Source organism: Aptenodytes patagonicus, chromosome 1 (genome assembly GCF_965638725.1).
Source record: "Aptenodytes patagonicus chromosome 1, bAptPat1.pri.cur, whole genome shotgun sequence".
NCBI classification, from domain to species: domain Eukaryota; kingdom Metazoa; phylum Chordata; class Aves; order Sphenisciformes; family Spheniscidae; genus Aptenodytes; species Aptenodytes patagonicus.
Genome location: NC_134949.1, coordinates 75,644,370 through 75,658,561, shown reverse-complemented (window position 1 = coordinate 75,658,561; position 14,192 = coordinate 75,644,370). Strand labels below are relative to the sequence as shown.

The following is a 14,192-nucleotide window of genomic DNA, read 5'->3' as shown; positions in this document are numbered from 1 at the left end:
GGAACAGCTTAACCACTAGCTTGTAAATGTGTAATTGATTCTTTGGCAACAGGGCATCAAGTTAGTAAAGCCAATAATAAGAAGTATTAGTTGATTGTGCTGGCTTTGAGAAACGTTCCCGTTTTTTTGACTGATGGGACAATGATTCTGACAATATCCACCACCAAGCTGAACGTGGATTATTTGGGGGGTGGAATTTCCACATTTTGCTCCAGAGTGAAAGCTACTCATTTATTTATGAATGCTTTTTAAGTTGGTAGTTACCAGGTCCACCTTTTTTTTTTTTTTTTTTAAATCACCACTGTTATTTTACATTGCCATCCAGAAGCTCTTTGATGGCAAATTTTTAAAATTAAGACGTTAAAACAAGCTATGATTTGAAATAGAAACCAGTAATTTTGAGAAGTAAGAGCATACTGATGCCCGCACGACAAAAATGCCTAATTACTATTGTAATGACACAACAGTTCAAGTTAATGAAAATGGCTAATTCAAATAACACCTCTGAAAACACAGCATAAGTAGTATACTTTTTGGTGCTGTTTTTTCCTTCCAGAAATTGGATTGCTCTACCAAACAGAAAATAACTAATTTATCCAAGCAACAAAGTAGTAACAATTTGAAGACAACTGCAAGTATTTTTCTATTAATTTGTATACACATTAAAAAATTGCATTCAAACTGTGTTTGGTGCTGCAGTAGATATAAGAAAGATCAAGAAATTCTACCTCTCATCATAAAAAGTTTTCTTTACAAGTACACTGTAACCCTACCTGTTTTGCAATAGCCCTACTTGTTTTGCAACAGTAAAAAGCAAAGCACACAAGAAAAGATGAGACTACTTCAGGGTCATTCTCTAAATCACTGACGGAACTGTCCAAATTCAAAATTTATCTTTTCTTATATGCTCAGCATAAACACTCAAACCTGATTTTACTGAACTGGGAAAATCTTGAACAGAAGGTGTATCATAAGAAGCCCTCACAAAACCATTTATTGTACAAACACAGAGTCAAGGCAGAACTAATTATTAGTTAGGAAACTGGTGGATCACAACCCAGGGATACGTAATACCGTTGCTATATAAATTCAAAAAAGTCATATTAAGATTTACCACTTCAGCTTCTAAAGAAAGAACATAAGTAATCCAACCTAAAACATTTCAAAATTGTGGAATATAGACTGAGTTGCAGACAAATAAAACTACAAAAAAAAAAATTTCTGGGGAAAAAAAAAGAAATCACACTGGTTATGTAAAACTGAATGAGTATGAAAACAAGAGAGATGAGACTTGTTTCCCTACAAATTATTAATTCATACTTACTCCTTCATTTCTTTGGATGGTGAGCTACATGCAGGTAAAAATGCTGATGTGTTACTTAATTTGTCCAACGTGCAGGCTGTTCCTATGGCTCGTACTACCAGTCCAGACTCTCCCTCCAAATCAAAACACTGCAAATAACCAACAACAGCATTTCCCCTCATTTCAAGCACCTTCAAGCCAATCTTCCTTTGCAATTCACCTACAAAACAAAAGGTAGAGAGCTCATAATTGCAGTGAACTTCACCTATTCTCTTTTGTGGTCTTTGGCCTGTGCTTTTGAAATTTCCAAGTCAGTAAAACAGGTAATAGATCCAATCTTACATAATTATGCCAAGCAGCTGGTCACAATCTCTGCCTCCTATAACATAGTGTGATGTTCATGATTTGCACAGCTTTTCCCTTTTTTCTCCAAATCTGCTCTGATTGCAACATGTTATTTCAGAAATGTTTTTCTCCAATTTTTATTTTCATTAGTTTTTCCCTTTTTTACTTATTTAGAGAAAGAGATGGTCAAGACGTGCTAGAACACACACAAGTTTTAAATACCCTTCACACAGTTCAGAACAATGCAACATCTTTGAAATACATGTGGATAGGCATCTTTTTTTTTTTTTTTTTTTACAAACTTATTTAACCATATTTCAATGTAATTCATTCTTTTTGCTCTTTTTAAATTAATAGCGTTTAATATGCAGCCTCATCTACAAAATGTAACACCAAATAAACAAAACACAATACCAAATATGCCACACTCTCACTGCAAACAAAAGACTGCCACTTCTCCTCTATTAGCTGCACACACAGACTGAAAGACTGTAACTATAGGACAATGGTCTGGCATAGATGCTCATTTAGCAAGATGTTTAAAAAAAAAAGTTCATTGATCCGTGTAGCTAGATAGCCTTGGTAATACTAGGTGCAAAATATCATCTATCTTTGGATAAAAATTAAAGATTTCCAAAATCCTCTGTTAACAAACTGAAAAAGCCTCACCATCACAGACAATAGCCTAACAGTCCCAATGTCAATGATGTTAAGAAATCAAGTGGAATGAAATGATCACTACTGCTTTCTAGAAGCTTGGTTTTAACATTACCAGAAGAGGTTCCTACTGTAAACTTCTTAACAGAGGCTGAAATTATGCATGCGCTGGTCTTGAAAAAATCTCTAAGAATAAGGTAGAGTACGAAAGTTTCTAGCCAAGTGAAAATTGCTATGGATTGCATTCAAGCCAAGGTTGAGACTGAATTCTTTTTTACATATACAACACATAATATGACGGAGAACTGTGAAACGGCCCGGATCATTCTCAGAAGTTACAGATTTCTTCAGGATTCTTTAGGTGTGGCCACCAGTAACAATGACTGCAATGTGATGCATTATATTATGTGACATGGAACAGTATTGCTATGAGGTCTTTTGTTTTTTTTCCTCTTAACCACTGCTATGAATAAAAATATTAATGAAATCTAGCAGAATACTTCCACATGTGCTACTTTATCCACTTTTACCATTTATGCAAGGCAAGAGATATGCAAATGGTAATCCTGTAAACTGACATACCATGGGAGCTACATTTAAAACCTCATAAAAAGTGAATTCATGTCAGTTATGACCATATTGTTTTTTCATATTTTTCCTCAAAACGTGCTGGCTCTCCTAAGTGAAGATACTGAGTAACATCTCCACGATCTCTTTGTTGCCCCACTTACTAAAGATTTCCATACACGCTGGCAAAACCCAACTCACTTTTTCTTTTACTATCTTCCTTAAAACACAGCTGATTCTACAAGAAACCTGACAACATTAAGAGCCCATTAGAGAACTGAAACCACTACCTATCATTCTAGTGGCTATTTTTCATTATTTCTTTGTATTCGTTACACCTTCAATATTCTCCACCTCTATCAATTGGTTGTCTCTTGTCTTAGTGTGCAAGTACTCCCGAGTAGGGGTTTTTTTGTTCTGTTCTATTGGCACTGAAACAGGAGGATCTTGGTTCACAACTGCTGTTCATAAGCATCAGTAATAAAATAAAAAAAAAAAAAAAAATCTGTGAAGATACTTCATACTGTGGTGCTGTGGAGACATCAACTGACTCTAATCACTGGTCTCTCCAGGAACTGCAGATACGTCCTGCAGAATCGATGCAAGGCAATACAGAAGTATGCTTGAGAAACAATGAACCAATCTTGACTGAAAACATGGGATGAGTCAGGTAAGTATTAATACACACTGTATCTGAGATGGTGTATATTTGTTCACATACTTGAAAGTAGTTCGAAGACGGTGGAATAGTTTATTATTTTAATTGTTTGAGGCCAAATTCTAGTAATACTCCTCATATGGGTTAAGAACATCTTCAAGAGAGTTCCACAGGTTTCTAAGACCTTGCTAAAAACAATCAACAAATTAGACAGCAGCATGGCCTCACCGGGGGGGGGGGGAGAGGGAGAGGGAAACAGTCAGCCATACTGGCCATCAGTTAGGACAACAGAACCTTCAGAAACAGAAGACACTGTGAACTGAAAAAATAAACATAATTAATACCAAAAAATCACATACAATGTTGTCTTAAGCAAGTCACTTATTTAAATAGTGAATATTTTTAAAAGTAGCAATAACCATTACAGCCTACATGTTTAATACCTGACATGAGTGAAATAAGTCTTTGTCTAGCCTCATTCGATGCCCTTGGTGTACGAATTCGGTCTATCCACTGGTATTCTGGGTCTTCATTAACTACAAGTTCTTCCACAAATCCATGAATTATTACTGCTCGGTAACACTTAGGAATAGATGTAGCTGTTAAAAAAAATATATAAAAGATGTAAGGCATGAGTCTATGAGCCAAGAATTCCAAGAAAAACATAAAATTACACGTAAAAAGTGATGTGAACGATTCCATAAAGTAATCCACATAATTTTCTGTTAAAATGTGGACATACTCTAAGCAGTTTTGTTCTGGGAGACTCTGGAACTGATAAGATAACTGTCCAGTGTATCAGTTACAACACGTACCATTATGAAACCTTTTCACTTTGTGCCTCTTTAACAGGATGTGCACCCAAAGTAACACAACGTGCGTATGCACATGCACTGAAATGCAACTTAAGAAAGATAAGGGGAAAAAAATCAGTTACATTGTTTTGAAATATGAACAGTAAAAATTTATTTTATAAAAAAAGAAAACTAAACAATTTTCTGCATTTGCTTCAACGTAATCACCACTGGGCTTATGCAATGAGCTGGTGAAAGAAGGGAAACTGACAGAATAGGTAAAGAAAGAAAAGAAGGGGGGCGGGGGAGTTTTTTGTTCAAATAAACTTTTTTCCTCTACTTACTGCAAAAAAACTTGACTCCACAGGATGACTGCCTAAATCTGTTTAAATCATTGAAGAGATCTACTTTCACAACGACATTGATCTCCCCACGTATACCTATCAAAAAAAAAATTAGAAGCTGTATCAGAAACAAATACAAAACTAGCCCTATTAAATATTCCCTATTACTAGTAATTAATGCACTTTCTATTACCAATGAGTTAGTTTTTCTGCAAAGAATGTACTATAACCCTGCTAGAACCGCTCAGTTCAACTGGCGGTTCATGTGTCAATTCTAGCCTGTGCCAGAGGAGCAGGAAGACATTTCCTTGCCTCTCAAGTCTGATGCAGAGACTCCTTCTCAGAAGAAGGTTCTAGTTCTGTCCAGCCTTTGAGGCTAAAGCTATGCAAGCAACAGTCCTCAAATACCTGCTGCACCGAACAGAACTTTAGAAGAAAGAAGGAACTGGGAGAAGAGAAGCCATCAGCCTCCTGATACTGCAGTGGCCTCTGCTGCAGTGAGCAAGTGCTCTCTCTGCTCCTTCGCCCTGTACCATCAATACAGGAATGGTATAAAATCAATATCTAAGTACCGTGACTGTCCCAAGACATCCTTAGCACAAAAGGTCCGAAGTACCAACTTTGAGTGCAGATGCCTTGAAACTGGAGTCCTGTTCACAACAAAAAGCTCTGACCAACACCAAAAAGCTTTTACATTTCCTCCCTGAAATGGTTTCAAAATCACAGTAAAGCTACCCTCTGAAGCTCAATCCAGTGAGAAAATTTATGGTTCTTTCTAGAACCACAAAGTGGCACAGTAAGTGTATGTAAAATACTTTGATTATGAGAAGAAATATATTAAAAATAAGGTCTTACTGACTTTTTAGATAAAGCATATTTTTGGCCGCAATTAAACCTTATTAATAATGGAATATTTCCTCAACACACAGCCATTCCTTTTTGATTTTTCTACTTCTCTATTCTGAGCTTTTTCTTCTTGTTCCCCACCCAGTAACAAAATCATTTCACCTATTATAGGTTCTGACATATTGAGGACTAAACTTCTTGATGAGTCTGATCTCTAGTGTCTTCAGAAGCCTTCATCACATAAATATATGACACTCAAACAAAAGCATTAGATTCACAGATTGACTCTGACATTATTGCAATAAAGTCACCTAGATCTATCTCCCAAAATGCCAATAGAAAGAAGCCTTCAGTTACTATAAGAGGAAGTGTGTCAGGTTCATATATTTTCACAAATAATCATGTTAAGGTGCAAAAATTTTTTTTTAATAAAAATTTATAAACATTATATTGATTATTTTTTTAAGGAGGCATCAATTACTGTTTGCCAAGGATCAAGATAACTAGAATCTACTGCTATGAGCATGAAAATATAAGAATTCTAATTTTACTTAAATAGAAAAAAAGCTGTGAAATACTAACAGATCTAGAAAAATACAGAGAAATCTAATTCTCTGACATACAAGTTGTACACATCCTGAGACAAGTGTTCACCTAATTTAACTTCAAAAGAAAATGTACAATATGAAAATGTGAATAGAATCAAAGGATAAGAAGAAAAATACATGCAATATTTCTCAAAAAAACCCTCTTCAATATAACTGTTTTAAATGTAAAAAATACTTTGCATCAGCTATGATGATCATCCAGTAAATACCATTAATTATTTCCCAACAATGATTTATAATTAGCTTTTAACATAGTTAGGTCATTTAACTCACACTGGGTAATGAACAAGGGTGATAACGACAACCACATAGATGTTCTGCAATAAGGTATTCAAGGAGCAAGCTAACTGCTGTAGACAGACCTTGACTTTCTCGGACAAAAGCTGTGTTTCATTAAAATCAAGGGCAAAAATATGATTAACTTCATTTTCTCATACCTTGAAGACATTCTGATGAAATCTACCTAGCACTGAGAGTACTTTCTGCAGGGAAAAGGAATTTCATCCTGTACTTTATGTTGAAGATAACATCACATCCTGTCCCTCCATCTCAAGTGAACTTCATCCAGCACCCCAGGAAGGCACACCCCAAGTGACTTCAGCAAAAGTATATTCTTTTAGTAAACACATGGTAATTGGAAAAGTATGTTTGGGTCTTTTCTTTTAATCTGAATTTTGCAGTAACTATTTTAAATACCGTGTGAAGATTTCTTCCACTTGTCACAAGTTCTATGAAAGCCATTCTGCGAAGCACTAGTCTGTACTACCACGCCAGAAATTTTATCATGCCAGAAATAAGGATAAAAGCACCAGAAAAGTAGCTTTCCAGCTCTCAAGGCTAAAATTATTACAAATTTCTGAAGACGGCTTACAGAAATGAAGATTGTAAGAAGCAGATTACATCTCAAACATTTTTTTACTTTTAAATTAGCAAATCTTACCATGAATGGTATCATAAATAGGAAACCATCCTGAAATAACTGTAGCTGCTTCACTATAGAGCAAAGGATCAATATCTATGTACACTTTGCCAATGGCATCATTAGCACTGTAGGTATCATGATCAAGAACTGTGATTTGGAGAGGCTCGTCTTGTAGCTCTTCGTCATCTACCTAGAAACAAATATTAACATGGAATCTGAGTATTTAAAAAAAAACAACGCAGGGAAATGCTGCTGAAAAACAAATGCAAAAAAGAGGATAGTTAGTTATGTACAGTGACCTGACACTGATAAATCTGTAATTTCCATTTCCTGTATCTAAACAACGCATTCCCTTAATTTGAGTTTACCCTTCACAGACTGGCAAGATCCTGGAACTAGAGTTATCGCTGGGAGAAGAACAGAAAAGCAAGATTACAGTGACTACACATTTTTAAATTCCACATGATTTAAGTCACAGTCCCTAGATGGGTAGTCTACCCATCTCCACAACACATACTTTTCATTTAAAAAAAAAGAAAATTTAAGATAAAGCATCTCAGAGAACTATTATACTCTGAAGTTATGATTATTGGTGCTCTCACCCTTCCAAACTGGTCAGTGGCTTAAAAGAAGACATTTTATACAATCCATTGTAAAAATTCAGTAATTTCAGACATGCACTTTCCTAAATAAATGCAACAATCCATCTGCAGATACCTCAACTATTTTTTAGGACATACAAAGATAGACATTCTACAACTTTTTGTGTTGAACGTCACAAACCAAGAATCAGGTTTGCCAAAGGCAATTGGATGACTCACGTAAGTGTTTGCAGAATTGTAACGCGTAGTCTTGCAAAAAGATCAAACTACACACACATACACACACAATGTCTTAAGCGGTTAGTGCTTTTCCACTCTTTGAAATATGGAATTCTTTTTTTTTTTTTCTTCTTTTCAATGTTGCTGTTTGGCTCTTTGCTTTCCCAAATCCATTTTTCCATGCAAAAAGACAGAATTTTGAGACTTCTGTTATTGTCAAAAAAACCTCTTTCTGTATGAACAGAGCTAACCCTCCACACAGATCAGCTCTTTCCCCTCCCCCAAAAAATGACCCCAGGAACTGAAAGATAAAAAAAGAAAACTGATTGAATTTGAATACCACAGGACTACTTTCTTAATCAACATGGATTGCTGATTAAGAGATGCTCTTAATCAAGCGTTCCGTGTTGATCAATAATCTGCCTAAGCTTACTATTTTATATTTACTCTTAAAATATTTCTAACATTACCAGCTATTACATCACTCTTTACATGTACATATATTTACAGCTATGCTTATACTGTGATATTATCTTAGAACACTATAAATGAACCAGTACTATATATTCAAATGTTTTAACAATTACTTTATTCTAAATACCATCACTTTTTTTTTAAGTAATAAAAAAAATGCAGTAACAAAAAAAAAGAATATGTAAACACTTGTTCAGGGTGTAATGTCAAAGGACCATTACTTTTTTAAGTAATAAAAAAATGCAGTAACAAAAAAAAAGAATATGTAAACACTTGTTCAGGGTGTAATGTCAAAGGACATCAACGAATCAGATCATGGAAAGCAACAAGCAATTACAGGGAAATGCTGAGTGCCCTCATTATTACATAAGGAAATGGGAAAAGACAGTGTCCAATAATTTTTGTCCAAGGTCTTTATTTTGTAATTTTCTCATAGGAATTTTCCATTTTCTTCTTTATCAAGTGCATTATTTTTGCAACCCAAAGTAATATTTCAAATCCCAATTAACTCTCCTTACTCAAAATTACCCCTTTAAAAAAAACCCACAAGCATACCCGTACTGATATCTGAAAGCCTAATCCATAACGCTATTTTCCCCCCACTTTTACCTCTGTCTTGTCTTTTTTATTATTACCCAGAATAACATCTGAGTTGGATCCAATCTGGCAAGCTTTTATCTTTACAAACAGTCCTAAAAAGCCAATGAGACACCTTTAGCAAACAAGGTCTAACTGTAGACAGGTTTGCTGAAAAGGCTTTCTGTGTATTTAAACAGAAATACACTTCACTCCTCAAAACTCATTTTCTGCCTGAAATGAAATTATTTCATTAAGGGCATCTAAACCAGAGTGTCTATATAGATGCAGGCAAGCTCTTAAAAAATACTTACTTCAAATTTGAACCACTCAGAATTCCACTGAGGATTAAGTGATTTGGGATACACATCTGTCTTAAATGTTGTATTTCCAAATTTCACCTAAAAATACAAGCATTCCATTATTAATACTAAATATTTATAAATAAATTTAGAAACTCATTAAATCTACACATGCAAATAATTTCAAATACAAATTTCAACAATATCAACAAATATCAACAAATCCTTTTCAGTGAGAGTGGCTTTTTAATTGACTCACATGTATCAGTAAATACTTTCCACATATTGGTGGAAAAGTCTTGCTGACTTACAATAAATCTCTCCCTCCCACTATTAAAATCATGTTTTTTTCCTCCTCAATCACTTGAGAGGTAAAAATATTGCTTATATTGGCTATTCAAAGTCACTTGGTACACTCTCTTTTGCCTTCTGTTTAGAAATACTATAAGCAAAAGTATTCTATCTAAATATTCATAGTTTATGTCCTATTACAGTTCTCTCTAGGGTTTCTAAATCAGCTTTATTGACAATTTATAAAAGAAATACAGAAATAAAATGGTAACATTGGTAAAATTATTTCTTAAATTTAAGAAATCTCCCCAGATACACACCAGAAAATAACTGAAATCGTCTCTGTTAACTGCAATCTCGATATGCTGGACACATATCAGTAAATTCAGAGCAGCAAGGAGGAAGCACCTGATCAGTTTCTATTCCTTTCTTAAAATATAGAAAATTCCAGAAAGCATACAGGCAAAAAGGTTAGAGGGACTACGTATCTACGTACATATCTCTATATATATCCCTGTAACCTCCAGTTACTGAAGATTACATATTCTCCATACTTCTATTGATTAATGCACCTTCAACCACATAATAACCTATTTCAGGAATCTCCATTTGGTCTCCATAGGAGTCTATTTTAGGATGACCCCAGTCGTTGTTTTTATTTGTTTTTTTTTAAAAAGTGAACCTGAATTTCTGTGATGCTCCACACATCAAGAAACCACGCTGCACAATGCAAGAGCCTTTATTTCACTGCAGCTTTCATTCTAAACAGTTTACAAACACTTGTAGTTCTCTGAATGTTGCCATGTTGCCTCTCAAAATAATTAGTACTTCAACTCAGACCAACTATCTGATGGTAGTTACAAATACCCAAAGATATGTTTTTGAACTCATTCAAGATTCTTAAGAAAATAATCAGCATGCTGATATAAAAGAAATGCTGCAGTCAAAGACAGTTGTGGTTTTTGAATGCCGTTTTCTTTTTAAAAGTCTAAACGGATTTTGGAGACTAAATTTAGGCTTAGCTTTTGAAAACTGTATAGCAGTTTTTTAAACACTTCTGCTCAAGAAAGTATTAAATAAACACTTTATATGTTTCAGTAATATGGTGATTATTTTGCATAGGTGCATACCCCAACTCTAAAGAGATTCTGCACTTTCTTAAGTACACCCAGTGCATTTAAAAAGCCTACAGCACTGCAGAACTGGACAAAAAGTTCACACTGAGCTCTGTATATGTAACCATACGTACCTTGATCAACAGAACTCTGTACAGCATTTGCGACCAAAGAAACAAATAAAAAGATGGTGCGGCCCCCTGTTTGATTCTATGAACAGTAGTGCTTTTCGAAAAGAAGGTACTTCAAAGAAAGCTTTAAAGTTAAAAGCCAGAGTGGTATGAAAACACAGGACTAAGCAACCTTAGTGTGAAAAATCTTCTAGCTATCAAAACATGGATGCAGCCTATGTGTACACAGAAAACTAACAGCACTGCTACTTAGAATGTGTATTCATCACACAAAGCAGTATAATAAAATGATACTGACACTAGTTTTAACTGAGCTACCTTATATACATACCAGAAGCTGCCAAGACACAACAGCCCAGAGCTCCACCCAACCTATTTTTACATGTTATCTAGGGAGTAAATTAGCTCCCTTGGAGCCCCCCGCAGCTATAACTGAACTTCTCCAGTAGTCAAGCTAGTTCATTAAAGCTAGTAGAGATAATCAAGCACTACACTGCTGTCTGCTATACAAATTTAGAAGTACAATTACAGAAGAAATTGTGCTAATTTGCTCCCCATCACACATGCTGGCAAAGTCCAAGTTATGCATAACCTGAGCCAAGTAAGAGCTCTAAAGTCTTTCCTCATTTTCTTTTCTAATTCTAGATTTATATTAGAAAATTTAACAAGGAAATTAAAGGCTAGTAATCAACTAGTACCTTAACATTACTTCAGCTTTTCATTTTTATTTAAGTGAAAATGTTTTGTAAAGGTTTGCAGCAACCTTACACTGAAAAATAAAACAATAGTTTCAAGCTCAATTTATTTTGACATAAATCTCACCTGCTGCTTGCCTACTCCATATGTGGAAAGGGTAGTTCCCACAGTCTTTCCAAGTAACAGCGCTGAAAGCAAGGCCCCGTCTACCTATTTCTTTAGCCTTATTTGTGCCAAGACATTCATGAAACTGCACATTAACCCAGCTAAGCAAATTGATCTTTCTGAAAAATTTTATTTTCCTTTTTTGCTAAGCTAGCCTTTAACCAGATGAATTTCCAAATCAATTTTGCTACACAGACAGTAGGGCTGGCACAGATGGAGCAGGGTTGGGAACAAGTGACTAACAGGAGAGGAGAGCCGTTTCTCCTCAAGGCAGCATAAAAATAGGCCAAATGAAACTCATCAGAGAACTGTATTTCCTATTCCTGTTTTCCCTGTCTCCTAGTAGCACGCATCAAGTTGTTGCAGGCTGCCTACTAATCAAATTTAAAATTACAAGAGAAACGTTTATAAATTAAAAACTGATGAAACATCTGAAACCAAACACTGAAATATCAAATGACTGTCATTCACGTAATAAAACAGAACTGTGTACTATTTCAGCTCCATTGAAAAGTGCAGGAGAAATACATTTTCACTTTATTACCAATTTACTGTCCCACTAAGCAATGCGCTTAGTGTCTAACATCAACCAAATTTTTAAGCACCAAACCGAATCAGGACTTGTATACCAAAATCTATTTTGATATTATTATCATCATCAAACTTTTAAGACATTCTGTCGTCCTACCTTAATTCCAGTATTGTGCCAACCTCAATTACTATTTGTGGTACAAGCATGCATTTACATAGCATTCCATTTTTAAACACCTCTTTGCTTTTCTCAGAGTATGCTTCCTGAATCTACGGAATGTTTCTGAAATGTTCCGTGTTATTCATGCTGGAAATAATGAATCATAAAACAGAAGGATCTCGTCAACTTATTTTACAATCCCTTCCTGAGAAACGCCTTATATATTGCCTGTTAACTATACGATTGTAACGAAGGTTGAGGTTAGGTACTTTTGGTGCAATAAAGTGATTTAAACATGCAAACAATATTAAATATTTGTCCAATAAAAATCCTCTTAAAAATATTTTAGTATTTCAAATACTTTTAACAGAAATATGAACAATGGCCTTCAAAGTAAAGCCCATACAACCACTCTGCACTTCATATGTTAAAAAAATTCAAATGACTTAAACACGCTTTTACTACTTCTCCATCCTGCTTCCAACGCATCTATCGAATCCTGAAACGGATTCCATTTGGCTGCGGTATCAACAAGAGCCGTTCATTAACAACCTTTAGCCAAGAGAGGCTGAATATTTCTAAAACACCATTCAAATTCTACGTGGCTGTGAGCTAAGAATGACACCCAAGGGTAAACCAGAAACTGCTTTTAAAACATCCCTGCGGACACCGGCTCGGGGCGCTCCTGGCCATTTCTGCAGCCCCTTTGCGGAGCATGCTCGCCCACCTGGCCCCGGCCGGGGCTGGCCCACCCTCCCCGCGCAGAAGGGTGCCGCCAACAGAAGAGCTCTGCGGCCGAGCCCGGAGGCACGAAACGCGTCCCAGGGCGGGACTGCTGAGGGGAGCCGCGGCCGGCAGCCTCCCGGGCAGCCCTCCGCGGCAGCGTACGTGACCGCGGCGGCACCCGGCACCGCAGCGCGGGCGGCCAGCGGGGGGCGTCCCGCGCGGCGAGGGCGCCGCGGCGGGGGCCGGCAGGTGCCTCGGCCGCGCGGGCCCGGCGGCAGGTGCGCGGGCCCGAGGCGCGAACCGGCGGAGCCGCCCTCCTCCTCCCACAAACCTCCACAAAGGCGTCCGTCAGGTCACTGGCGCGGTCCATCACCGGCAAATGGCGCCCTGCCACGATTTTGACCTTCAGCTTCCCCGGCATCTTCCTCCTCCTCCGCCTCCCCCCGGCTGCAGGGAGAAAACAACAGCGCGCGTCCCATGGAGCGGCACGGCACAGGGACGGGAGGGGGGGGGGGGGGCGGGGGGGAGCGGGCGCGCATGCGCCAGGGCGAGCAACGGTCTGCGGCTGCCTACCCATGCCCGGCGCCGCTGCCCAGACCCAGCGCCGCAACGGCCGCGGGGCACGCGCGCCGTGACGCAACCCGGCGAGGAGGGAACGGCAGTTGGGCGCATGCGCTACTTACTGGGTCACCGCCGCAGGCGGCCGACAGAACGGGTGTGGGGAGCGGCAGGGCAGCGGGCGGTCCTCCGCCCCCGCCCGCCGGCGGCAAGGCCCCGGGGCGCCCCGCCGCGCAGCTCGCCCCTGCCGGTACCGCTCCGCCCACCGCGCCAAGATGGCGCCGCGGGCATGGAGACTCCACTGGAAGTCGAACGCCGACTCCTCGATGGGCTCCGCGCTAGCGATGCGGCAGTGCTTCCAAGGGAAGTCAGGGTGCTTGAGCACCGAGTCATCGATGCCGGGGGCTGCGGCGCAGGCCGCGGGCGGCCCGGGGCAGCGGCGGGACGGGCTGGGCTGGGCCGGAGCCGCCTCCAGCCCCTTCGCAGCCGGGCCGGAACGGCGCCGCGCCTCTTCCCCCGTCCAGCCTTGTGTTTGCGGCTCTGCGGGGGCCGGGTGTCGCGCTAGGCGCGCCCAGCCCTCGGGCTGGGCTGCTCAGCGTCCC

At 38.6% G+C, this 14,192-nt stretch overlaps 1 protein-coding gene across 30 annotated transcripts in view; it reads right to left on the bottom strand.

The window, feature by feature from the left end:
• The window catches only part of C2CD5 (C2 calcium dependent domain containing 5), a 69,536-nt gene extending 55,740 nt beyond the window's left edge, over positions 1–13,796 (bottom strand). For 26 of the 30 annotated variants that reach the window (XM_076343020.1, XM_076343102.1, XM_076343055.1 and 23 more), the window contains exons 1-7: positions 13,606–13,623; positions 13,364–13,479; positions 9,230–9,316; positions 7,063–7,234; positions 4,669–4,764; positions 3,974–4,129; positions 1,325–1,523 (exon numbers count right to left, since the gene is read on the bottom strand). In XM_076343020.1, coding sequence (XP_076199135.1) covers positions 1,325–1,523; positions 3,974–4,129; positions 4,669–4,764; positions 7,063–7,234; positions 9,230–9,316; positions 13,364–13,479; positions 13,606–13,609 — 830 coding nt within the window. In that variant the 5' untranslated portion in view covers positions 13,610–13,623. Of the gene's footprint in view, positions 1–1,324; positions 1,524–3,973; positions 4,130–4,668; positions 4,765–7,062; positions 7,235–9,229; positions 9,317–13,363; positions 13,480–13,605; positions 13,624–13,715 lie in introns of those variants that run through there. The other 4 variants (XM_076343155.1, XM_076343165.1, XM_076343176.1 and 1 more) reach the window with 2 other exon arrangements.
• Between the last annotated feature and the right edge of the window lie 396 nt (positions 13,797–14,192).